Below are 12,006 nucleotides of genomic sequence, written 5' to 3'. Positions count from 1 at the left end.
GGGCAAAAATTGGTTAAACTCTATGCAGGCTCGTCATTTGGGGGGGGGGGGGGGGCTGGCTTTGACAAAAAATTTAAAAATACAATAGAAATGCAAAACAATATGAAATATATCTATATATACATGTATTGAGTATATGTCGTTTGCCTTTCTTCCCCCTCCTGGAAAAGGTCCATATGACGGGCCTGTCTTTGGGACTAACCCCTATTATTGTACATAATTTCGTAAGATTGAAAAGGCCCGCTAAATGATTAATTTCGGCCATGACTGTATGTATTTTATCCTGGTGCAGAGTTTTTCTATTAAATATAATTTTTGTATTTTGTATAATTTTTTTATCATCACTGTAAGCTGTAATTTGGTTTGAGCCTGTTGCTTTGTATTTTTTGGAATAAATAAATAAAGTCTAGAAAATACGGGTTATATGGTCAACCTGTCCTGTTGGTCTGATGCTAAGTAAAAACAACTACCACTAACCAAGGCCGCAAAAATACAGCGTAGCGGCTCCAGGGCAGGGTTTTCCAACTGGTGTTCCACGGAACTCTAGGGTTCCGTGAGAGCATTGTTGAGGTTCCGCGGAATCAAAAGTGACGGAATCCTGATAGCTTCAAAATATTTCTTGTTACTATTTCTTTCACCTGACGCAATTTTTTATATTGATGTTTGTCCAGCACGTGTACTCTAAAAAACATTTGGGATAACTTCACCTGTAGAAGACAAACAATATTCGTGTTTTGGCTCCTTTCTTTCTTTCGATTCCCACACATAAGTTCTACAACTGAGTCAAGAAGACTTCATGGGAATTGGTGTTCCTGAAACTCAAGACTTACATGCGGATTTTACGAGGGTCTTCCTACAAGGATGTCGAACTTTTGAATTGTTTCTTTGCATTCTGTGGCATCCCCGTCTCCCTTCCTTTTAGGATCGCCAATTGAGCTTCATGATGTCGGATTCATATAGCTTTTCTGAATAGCGAATCCCAAATAGCAATCGTAAGAAAGTCTGGGAAAGGTTCACTTTCTAACTTGCCTGAGGTTATTTTTCCCGCTCTACAGACTATGCATATAACTGAATTTAAACGAATTTTACTAAAGACATGAGATGGATATCAGTTATAATAATTAGGCTGACCAGATACCCTCGAAAAAAATACGGGAAATTGAGATTCCAAATACAGGAAAATACGGGAAATTGCCAATTATCGCCAAAAATGATGGCAAAAGTAAGCAAAGTTGCCAAGTATTGCTAAAATCACTGAAAAATCACCAATGGCAGGAAATGAAGCACTACTGCGAATTGCCGTAAATTAAAATGAATTCTACGAACTAAAACGTTCCCCCACGATCAATATTCGTATTTATGGTTGTAGTTATCATAAGTTGGGAGTTGAATAATAGTTTTTGATTTTAATGAAGAATAAAAATTCGAGTTGGCTGTGTTTAAAAAAACGGTAAAAATTGGGGCATAAAAACAAAAAAAAACCGGGACTGTCTCGGGAAATACGGGACGTTTGATAACTTTAGTTATAATTTTCATGGTATAATTTATAAAAGGAGGGAAAATGTGATTATAATACTTGATTTCAGTAAATAATGAAAATTTAGGTAGAGTTCGCTGAAAATACCGGGAAAAAATGGATCAGTATATATATACGTAAAGAAAACATCTTTATTGATAAAATTGCTTATTTGCCGTCAAGTATTACAGTACTAATATTGGCAAGTATATTGCGCTGTAAACACATTTTCTGAATTTCGTGATAAGCTTCCTCGACATCTTGATATTTTTCACGCACATTCACCTATGAATGCTTTCAGAAGATTTTTCATTGTAATTGCATTGTTTACTGTTTATATCTTTTCCTGGTGCAGAGTTTCTGTATCAAATATAAGTTTTGTATTTTGTGTGTAATTTTTTGTCATTACTGCAAGCTGCAATTTATTTTTATCCTGTTGCTTTTCATTTTTTGAATAAATGAAGGCATCAGGATAAAAATAATGAAGTCTTAGAAGGCAACTGAAAATACGGGTCGTATGGTCAACCTTTCCGGTTTGTCAGACGCGAAGTAAAAACAACTACTACTAATACAAGGCGGGAAAAAAGCGGCGTGGCCTTTTTTTTACTCACAGCTTATAAATAGCGTCTTCTTATGTTTTCACGTTGATCTGGTACTGAAATTTTGACTTGAGTCGGGCTTGCAAGTTCTCAATCAGTTCATCGAAGTTTCCTGAACAATACTTCAACTTCTCTAAGGTGAGTTGCAACAAATAATGTTTTGGGTGTCCAATGGGTGAAGCATCGGTTGCACGAAAACTTTGGTGACCCTATGGTAATATTTATGGTTTCCAAAAAGCCAAATGGTCACCAAATTTTTCGATATATTATATATGATATGATATATGCATAATGAAAGGTTTGTTTGATTGAATTACCCTTATTTATTTTATTCATTTAATTGCGATAACAATAGAGTTTGTTTTGCATAGTTAACTTTGAAGCGGGAATTACAAGCCAAACAATCGATAGATTTCGTCTGTACCCGTACTGATATTTTCCTCCTTCATAGAATGGTTTGTGAAACAGTATACAAGGTGACTAACATGGGGACTTCTTAGGTTACTCATAGATGGTCTGACCATATTCGCTCGAATAAAGTACGGGAAATTGGGCTTCGGAAAAGTTGGACAGCTGAATATCGCCAACGACGATGCTAAAAGTAAAAGTCGCCAACTCGTATTGGAGAAAAGTCTCCAATCGCAGGAGATGAACCGCCACTTGAAATCCCAGTAAATTAAAAAAAAAAAAAGACGTGAAATCAATGTTCTTATTTGTGGTCATAATTACCGTAATGCAATTTTCTGATTTGGGAAAATATTTTTAGCCGTTGATTTGAAGAATAAAAAGTCGTTGAAAATAAGGGAAAAGCTGGGACATATTTGTAAAAAAAAAGACTGGTCAGCCAGAAAAAACGGTGCCGTCTCGGCAAATACGAGACGTATGGTCACCCTCATGGAGGATACATATCTAAATTAAAGAAATTAAATATAATTTGTTTACGGTTCCACTTAGTGCTCTGAATGCGTTTACTTTGCAAAACATATGCACGTACGGGTAATATTGAGAGAAAATATAAATATATATTATCACACTGGAAATAATGTCAACTCTTATGGGGCCGTTCAAGTATTACGTCATCATCGATGGGGGGGAGGGGAGTTTCCGATTTGCTGACTTTTGATGACAAGGGGAAGGGGGGGGGGTTTAGATAATGCTTACGTCATCTACCGCCCTTTATGAAAATATGAGTTAGGATTCAGAGGGACAGAGCTGATGACGAAATTTTGCTGACAAGAGTGGGGGGAGAGGGTCCAATATGGCTAAAAATTTGCTTACGTAATACTTGAACGGCCCCTATTTATTGGGTTATGAAAATTACGTGTGTCAACATTTCTGATGAAAATACGAAATTTAAGTTTTCAAGTATATTCTCTATCTAAGAAACGAGGGAAAAACCGGGACATTTTCGCAAAAAGTCGGGATGGCCAGAAATAAACCGCGACTGTCGCGGGAATTACGGGACGTATAGTTACTCTGTTTATCAGAGAAAGGTTACAGGGGACGTACAAATTTTGTACTACAAACCATATATTGTACACCCACGCTGAGTTGGCCTCTGACTACGTCATGAAATGTCACGATGGGCGATGCCATTTATTTTTTAGAAAAAAAATTGCCACGCTTTCAAGACAAATAAATTCAATTGGTCGAATGGTCGTCGCGTTTCGGCTCTTCAATGGAGAGCCGTCATCAGGACCTCGTGGTCAGAATTCACACGAATGAGTCGTGGAGGGGTGATGTTTACGTCTGGTCATCCGAAGAGTTCGCCTTTGTATTTGCTGCGTCCGAGTGGTCTTTGGATGCGAACTGGGGAGCCATCTGTTGCAAAGTGTTGAAAGTTTTGTCACGACTGAGGTTAAAACTGAGTTTAAAAGGTGACAAAACTAGGAAAGGGTGCCGAATCCGAGTTGGATGGTAAAAAAAAAAAATTTTGAGCTGAGAAACGTCATCGGGGACACCAAAAATCGATCCCGCACGGGCAGAAGATTCCTTACTCTTTTCTGCCCCTACCCATTTGTACATCAAGGCCACCTTAAGACCATCGCAGACCCGGGGACACAACTAGAGGCTTGGTCAGCTGTGTCAAGCAAGCATTTTGGCACCCTCTTGTAATGTTGCAGCAGATTTGGAAACAATTCAGAAAAGAAACCACAATCGGTGGGAAAAATACACAAAACAAATGATAATTATCGTCCCGTGTCTGCTCCCCTCTAGTTGCGGCCCTCGTAAGCAGCGTGTCTTGTGACCAGAGCGTCAGATCAGAAGGGGTGGGCACCAAAATTCGTCTTTGCTCCGGCTGACTAAGTATTAGTGACTGCAACTTAGTGACTGAAGTATTTAGACTGCAACATCTAGTTGCAGTCCTGCTTACTCTAGTGGGGGTGGGCAAGCAGGTCCAGTGCAGAGAGGGCACCAAACATTACAAATTGTGCCAAAGTGTGATATTGCCCGGCTAACCAAGCATCGACCCTGTTGCGACCCTGCTTGTGGGAAGGAGCCTATGGGGGTCCACCCAGGGATGTAGCGTGCCTTCTTGGGGGCCCGGGGCAGACTTTCTTGGGGCCTCTTGGAAAGATTTATCATCATACAAAATAAGTGTATTTTTTGTAAGTCCCCCATTTGCTCGAGGCCGGACTCTGGTTGCCCCAGCCCTTTTACGGGTCAGGGTCCACCCTGGCGGTAGGGGCTCAGAATAATCGGATTTGGTGAACTTTTTTCGGAGCATTTTTCATACAAATTATTAGGTGAGCATTTCCAGCCAGAAGGAAGGGGGGGGGGGCTTAGATGTATCCCTTTGTTCGGGTGCCAGGGCCGTCTTAAGAGCGCCATGGGCCCCCTAGGACAAGTGATTTTTCTGAGGCCTTACCAGGCAAATTTACTTGTATGCTCCTCGAAAATTTCAACTATATCTCATATTTGTGAGGCCCCACGGGCCGTGCCGTGGCGGAACTGCTGACAGGGTTCCAGCCCTAGGATCCGGGACAATAACAATCATTTTTTTTCACATAATAAATTCATTACAGAAGAGCCCGTGAAAGTTTGGCTTGGGGGCCGCTAAAGATGTCAGCCAAGGGGCCCTGCTCCAGGATGGGGGAGGGGGAATGTGAAATTAACAAAAATAAAGTAAAACATTCTGTGAAATACGTTAGAACTACATTTGAGAAAAAAATGTAGATTAATTTAAAATCACTACAGCATATTCCGCTTAACACGGTCCCATTTAAAAAGTTTTCTCGCTTAGTACCAGCGCCGTGTTAACGCATGGGCCCACCCGGGCACGACCCGGGGGGCCTCAAGAGTAGAGGGGCCTCACAAAACTGAAATCAGGTTGAACTTTTTTAGAATTTACTAGGTAGGGCCTCAGAAAAATCACTTATCCCGGGGGCCCATGATGCTCTTAAGACAGCACTGCTTAGTACGACTTATTTTCGTGATTCCTTTGACCATTTCCTCGGTCATTCAAGTATTACGTTAGCATCGGGGGGGGGGGGGGTTCGGATTTGCTGACTTTTGATGGCAAGGGGGGGGGGGGTTTGAAGGTTGCTTACGTCCTCAACCACCCCTTTTTGAAGATATGAAATATTCTAAGCTGCTGACGAAATTTTGCTGACAGGGGGAGGGGGGTCAGTGTTTTGCTGACAAGGGGGTAGGAGGGAGTCAAAAATGGCTGAAAATCTGCTTACGTAATACTTGAATGGCCCCCTAACTTTTACTAACACATATCGAAATTTTCCGTTTAAAACGTTTTCCCACCAACAACGTTTTTCATGAGTTTATGGAATACGCTATAAGAGTGGGGTTCACTGTATATGAGCTCTCCCTAGACGATTTGCCGGGGCTATTGTCGGCGAATTGAATTGAATTGTATATGAGCTCTTCAATGTTATTACTTGTTTAAAACCGTTTCTTGCCACAAACAAAATCCAAAAATTGCAATCTCAATATTTGAATATTCAAATTCGAAAATTACGGTCTGCAATAGGTTGTGTCGAATATTAGCAACACTAGCTGCAATATATCAGCCTAAACCTCAGATATAATTTATTTAATAGTAGGCAATGAACTACCGGGGCTGTGTAAGCAACGTAGCCTACATCCTAAATGTTCGGAAATTTGTGGTCTTAAACGTTCTATTCTTGAACAGAGTCGGTTCTGGATATTTTTCAAGTCTAAGCGAATGATGTTTTGGTGATAAAAAAAAAAATCACCCCTTTCAGTTGGCGCCTTTTGTGGCCGCGTAGTTTTCAGAAGCTCAGTAGTAAAAATTGTCAGAATTTAGAATTTACACATTGTATAACCGCCTTCCGGAATATACGACAGAATGATTCGGAAGGTAATGTTTACGACTGGAAAATTCTCAAACCTCCCGAGGGAAACATAACAGTTCAGAGGTTTCCAGGAAGGCATGCAATTAATACTCCAGAGGACAGTCGAAGTTGCCTCGTTCCGGGGCAGTCATCGTCTATATATCAAACCATACATGTACCTCGTCCATATTCCTCTGGGGAACTTCTAACGAATTATCACATGTTGGAATCTGCGTGTCCGTGTTGTGAACCTAATGTGAAGCTTGTTTCTGTGTAATGCTTGTTATAGTGCTGCCACCTGCCTCCTATTTTTCGACATATATGTACTGTATATTTATACAGGAGTGTCATATAGAAAGAAATAAACATGTGTTCCATATGAAGGGAACAGTACCTTATCTTGATTAGTTTTAGCTTTTTTCGTCTTGATTTTCAAGTTTGCAAAAAAAAAAAGGGAAAAAACAATTGGTGTCTACAGATTCGAAAATACAGTCGAATCCCGTTATAACGAACGCCGAGAGACCGGAGGAATCACTTCGTTAAAACGAAATTTCGTTATAAAGGAATTCCAGGTAACCTAGCATTATTCCTATGTAAACTTATTAGGGTGATTAGATAAGTGTTCGTTAAAACGAGATTTTCGCTATAACGGTATTCGTTAAAACGGTATTCGACTGTATTGAACATTCTTTGATTATAAATTTTTTTTTCTTTCATTTCCATAGGTATTTCATCAGGGATATTCATTCATCGGTGTTTCGTTTTCAAGGTGGAGACAGAAAATTTCACAATTGTATATATCGAGTCTTTAAATTGGAATCCGCTATTTACCCGCAACGAAAACTGGCCGGAAAACGCTATACGATGGAAACACATGTTTGGAGTAGTTTGAATGAAGATGACTTCGGTGGAGATTTAAATGCGGCGACGTCGTCTTCATGCGAATTAGATGTGAACATTGTAGACAGGAAAGAAGGAGAATCCGTTATCGTAAAGAATTCTCGGGAAATAATAATGCAAAAGAACGACTTGAAACTCCTTGAATCAATCAGCAATGAATGTTCCGTGCACACTGAAAAAAAGCCTCACAAATGTATTTTTTCCGATACCGCTTTTCGTTATATGTATTGCCTAAAACAGAATTTGAGAGTTCACAATGCGGAAAGTCCATTTGAATGTAACGTTTGCCGTAAGAAATTTGCGAACCTTTACCGTCACAGAAGTGTTCACACGGGTGAAAAACGATACAAATGTGAATTTTGCGACAAATTATTTTCACTGAAGAGTAACTTGAACAAACATAGAAGAGTTCACACTGGTGAAAAACCCTACGGATGTGAATTTTGCACGAAAATATTTTCACAGAAGAGTAGCTTAAACATTCACAAACGAACTCACACTGGTGAAAAACCCTACAAATGTGAATTTTGCGCGAAGAACTTTTCAGATAAAAGTACCTTGAGAAAGCACAGAAGGGTTCACACAGGTGAAAAACCCTACGGATGTGAATTTTGCACGAAAATATTTTCACAGAAGAGTACCTTGAATAAACACAAAAGAATTCATACATGTCAGAAACTCTACGGATGTGAATTTTGCATGAAAAAATTTTCAGATAAAAGTGTCTTGAGATGCCACAGGAGGATTCACACAGGTGAAAAACCTTACGGATGTGAATTTTGCACAAAAACATTTTCACAGAAAATTAACTTGATCGTTCACAAACGAATTCACACAGGTGAAAAACCTTACGGATGTGAATTTTGCACAAAAACATTTTCACAGAAAATTAACTTGATCGTTCACAAACGAATTCACACAGGTGAAAAACCTTACGGATGTGAATTTTGCGCTAAAACTTTTTCAGATAAAAGTGCCTTGAGATGCCACAGGAGAATTCACACAGGTGAAAAACCTTACGGATGTGAATTTTGCGCTAAAACTTTTTCAGATAAAAGTGCCTTGAGATGCCACAGGAGAATTCACACAGGTGAAAAACCTTACGGATGTGAATTTTGCACAAAAACATTTTCACAGAAAAGTAACTTGATCGTTCACAAACGAATTCACACAGGTGAAAAACCTTACGGATGTGAATTTTGCACAAAAACATTTTCACACAAAAGCAACGTGATCGTTCACAAACGAATTCACACAGGTGAAAAACCCTACAAATGTGAATTTTGCGCTAAAACTTTTTCAGATAAAAGTGTCTTGAGATGCCACAGAAGGATTCACACTGGTGAAGAACCCTACGGATGTGATTTTTGCGATAAATCATTTTCACGAAAGAGAGATCTGAACAGTCACAAAAGAATTCACACAGGTGAAAAACCCAACAGATATGAAATTTTCAACAAAACATTTCCTCAGCAAGGTGGTTCGAACACTCGTAGATCAATTCAAACTGTTCAAAAACCATATGAAAATGACATCTGCCCCGAAATATTCCCAATTTGGTCAACACTGATCAGCCAGAAGGAGGTTCACACTGGCGAAAAGCTCTTTGAGTGTGACATTTGCGATCAAAAATTTTCTTATCCATCATCTTTGGAGATCCACAAGAGGATTCACTCTCGGTCATTCACGACGGACTATATTTCACTAGGCATAATGCTGGGACTCGTATCGGAAATAAAAAAGGAGTAACATTTTTAGCAATACTATACAATCGACATTTCAGTTTCGCAAAAAAACGTCTTTCTGGTTGCCGCGGAGTTTTTTGTACGAGATTCGCGTTTTTTTTATTTATTTTAGTTGCATTTCTATTACTTTGTGTAACGTGTGTGAGAAAACGATCGAATCAAAACTATTTTTCTCTTATTTCTGGAATTTTTAAATCGAAATAAACTTACCAAAATTGGTCTATTTTTTATTTACTTAGCTATAAATACACAAAACTGACTGAATTGGATGAAAGAAGCTTGTATAATATTATTTTCATTTGAATTCATGCAATAATCATTGCCGGTGACCATTTGCATTGAGACATAATACACACGAAGTCACGACCTCCTATATAACCTATTAGGTTATCTAGGTGGTCGTTGTTGAGCCCAGCACTCTTGGTCGAAACTTAGCTCTTTTGATCTCGGCATTAATATCCAGAAAATATCTCTGATGTGCTGTAATGGTCCGAGCAAGCATAGTGTGGACTCAAGAACGGAAGAGAAGAATAGCAAATGAAATTGAGAGAAGTACACCGAAACTACCTCATCTCGGTAGATTATACGAAATTTTCCGTTCATTTTGTAAGAATGAACTAAGCGGCACATTTACAAATCGCTTAACTGACCCGCGGCGCAATTCCAGAGCATTTAAGTGGCCCGTGGATGATTTTTGATAGGTTTATTTTATATCCGTGTCCGTTATGTCTAGTCTTATATTCACCAATTTTTTTTTTGTGCACATTGCTCTTACTGTTTCGGGAAAATTGCCTAAGGGTTAGCTATTCAAATACAACGCCACAACAGGCAAATTGCCCAACGAGGTGGCTGACTTAAGAACATCATGGATCCCCGAGCCCCTACCTACTACTGCTACACCACACATGCACCCCCCCCCCCGCGGAACCCCCCAACGAATCGGTACATGCGGGAATGTGCGTGTACGTGTAGTGCAACCTGACGTAAGGTTTGTTTCTGTGTAATGCTTGTTATGTAGTGCTGTCACCTGCCCCCAGTTTTACTAACTATGAGTGAAGTGTTATGGTTGAATGATTTACCGTTGTAGGACTGTTGCTCTCTGTGGCGAGACTTTTTAACGGGGAGATCGGCTCGCATTTGCTTCTTGAAGTTGGGAACCACAGAAAACCAACTTCAGCCGACCACCACTGTGGGGTTCGAACCCGGATCCTCGCATCACGAGTCCGACACTATAACCACTCGACCACCACAGCGGCCTGCGGATATGACAGCATAATCATATCAACCACAAGAGAGAGAATCGTATTTTCATTTCTTCAATACTTCGGAAATGCATCTCAGATTCGGTCATTTATCTAAAAGATAGCAAAAATAGATTATCTTGCGTACGTTTGTTCAGAAAATCTACCCTATCTCAATTACACTCGAAATGGGAAATCGGTGGATTATCTCACGCGAGAAGAAGCGATACTCGATTGTTGCTTTTTTGAATTTCGGTTTCATCTTATAACGAGCACGCGCGTGATTAAAGACAAGGTAAATTTCCATTCTACTGTGATATCTTAAGGTTAACACGCCACCACCATCATCGTTACATCTCATGTTATCATCTAAGGGGTCTCACTACTCTTTGAGGCTTCAAAAAATCGATTTTTCAAAAATAATTTTTAAAAATTCTTCATTTCATCAGGAATCGAATGCAAAAAACCGCTTGTCGATCGGCCATTTCTTTCTTCTGCTATTTAAGAAAAAAGAATTGTAAACAAAGAAATTTAAAGGTCCTTTTAAATGGCCCTTTAAACGCCCATCTTTTGAATATAGATATTTCTCTGTTTTTCGTGACTTTTTTTCGGAGCAAGTGGAGATTTTTTTCAAGGAAAGGAAGATATTGAATCTATCTATCTTACAGACTACTTTAAAGAAGAAAAACAGAAGATAAGCACTTTATACCACTCCAGAACATTGTTTGTTTACATTCGTATGAAACCACGCTATTTCCACATCTCGTTTTTATTTTTGATCTTGTTTATATTGAGTTCTTGGTAATATTGAATTTTTGAAATATACTTTTTATTAATTAGTTTCGCTTTATTCGTGGATAATGAATTCAAAGTACTTGAAGCAATGTGGGTACAGATCACGAAAGCGTAGGTTTTATGGAAACCAGCACACTCCCAAGAGTGAAAGGATGGACGACACAGCATCCACAAGTGCATCTGCAAAGAAACTGAACTTGAGTGTTCCTAGCTTCAAAATTCCACAAAGCCCTGCAACGTCTTCGATTCAAGGATATAGACTTATTGAGATATCACTATTTATTTCAAATTTAAAGAGTTTGTTGTGCTGCAAAACTTGTCATGGTGAAATTGATGTAACAGAGGGTCAAATCAGAGGCTTAGCATCAAATTTCATCATAAACTGTAATAAATGTAAATATTTGAAGCCGATACGGTCTTCTGGAATGATTGGGAAGAACCATCATATTGCTGAGATAAACAGAAGAGCCATATATGCTATGCGCTGTTTGGGAAAAGGACTGGCGAGTCTAAAAACATTCTGTGCGACAATGAATCTTCCTTCACCTGTCACACAAAATGCATATGATAAAATTACAAATAAGATTAGAGACGCTTCTACAAATGTGGCAATAATTTCTATGAAAGAAGCTGCTGAGAATGAAATTTCTCTCACTGGATCCACAGAGATTTGTGTAAGTGGAGACGGTACCTGGAAAACTAGGGGCCACACTTCTCGGATTGGTGTGTGCACTGTGGTTGGCGCACAAAGCGGTAAAGCCATAGACACCGAAGTAATGTCAAGTTACTGTAAAAAATGTGAATTTTCTGCTTCAACTTCCCATGAATGTATTCAGAATCATGTGGGATCGGCAGGGAAGATGGAAGTTGACGGTATGAGGCGAATTTTCGAACGATCCA

General features: G+C 39.3%; 1 protein-coding gene across 1 annotated transcript; it reads left to right on the top strand.

The window, feature by feature from the left end:
• Positions 1-7,195: 7,195 nt before the first annotated feature.
• Positions 7,196-9,166, top strand: LOC149070859 (uncharacterized). Its single transcript, XM_089248661.1, has one exon. The coding sequence runs from the start codon at positions 7,290-7,292 to the stop codon at positions 9,072-9,074; it is 1,785 nt and encodes a 594-aa protein (XP_089104787.1). The 5' UTR covers positions 7,196-7,289; the 3' UTR covers positions 9,075-9,166.
• The last annotated feature ends 2,840 nt before the right edge of the window (positions 9,167-12,006 follow it).

The sequence above is a fragment of the Pholcus phalangioides genome, unplaced genomic scaffold (genome assembly GCF_987345545.1).
Source record: "Pholcus phalangioides strain wild (caught in Gottingen) unplaced genomic scaffold, Ppha-v1.0 ptg000020l_1, whole genome shotgun sequence".
NCBI classification, from domain to species: domain Eukaryota; kingdom Metazoa; phylum Arthropoda; class Arachnida; order Araneae; family Pholcidae; genus Pholcus; species Pholcus phalangioides.
Note: the sequence above shows the minus strand (reverse complement) of the source record. Positions and strands in the feature narration are given on the sequence as shown.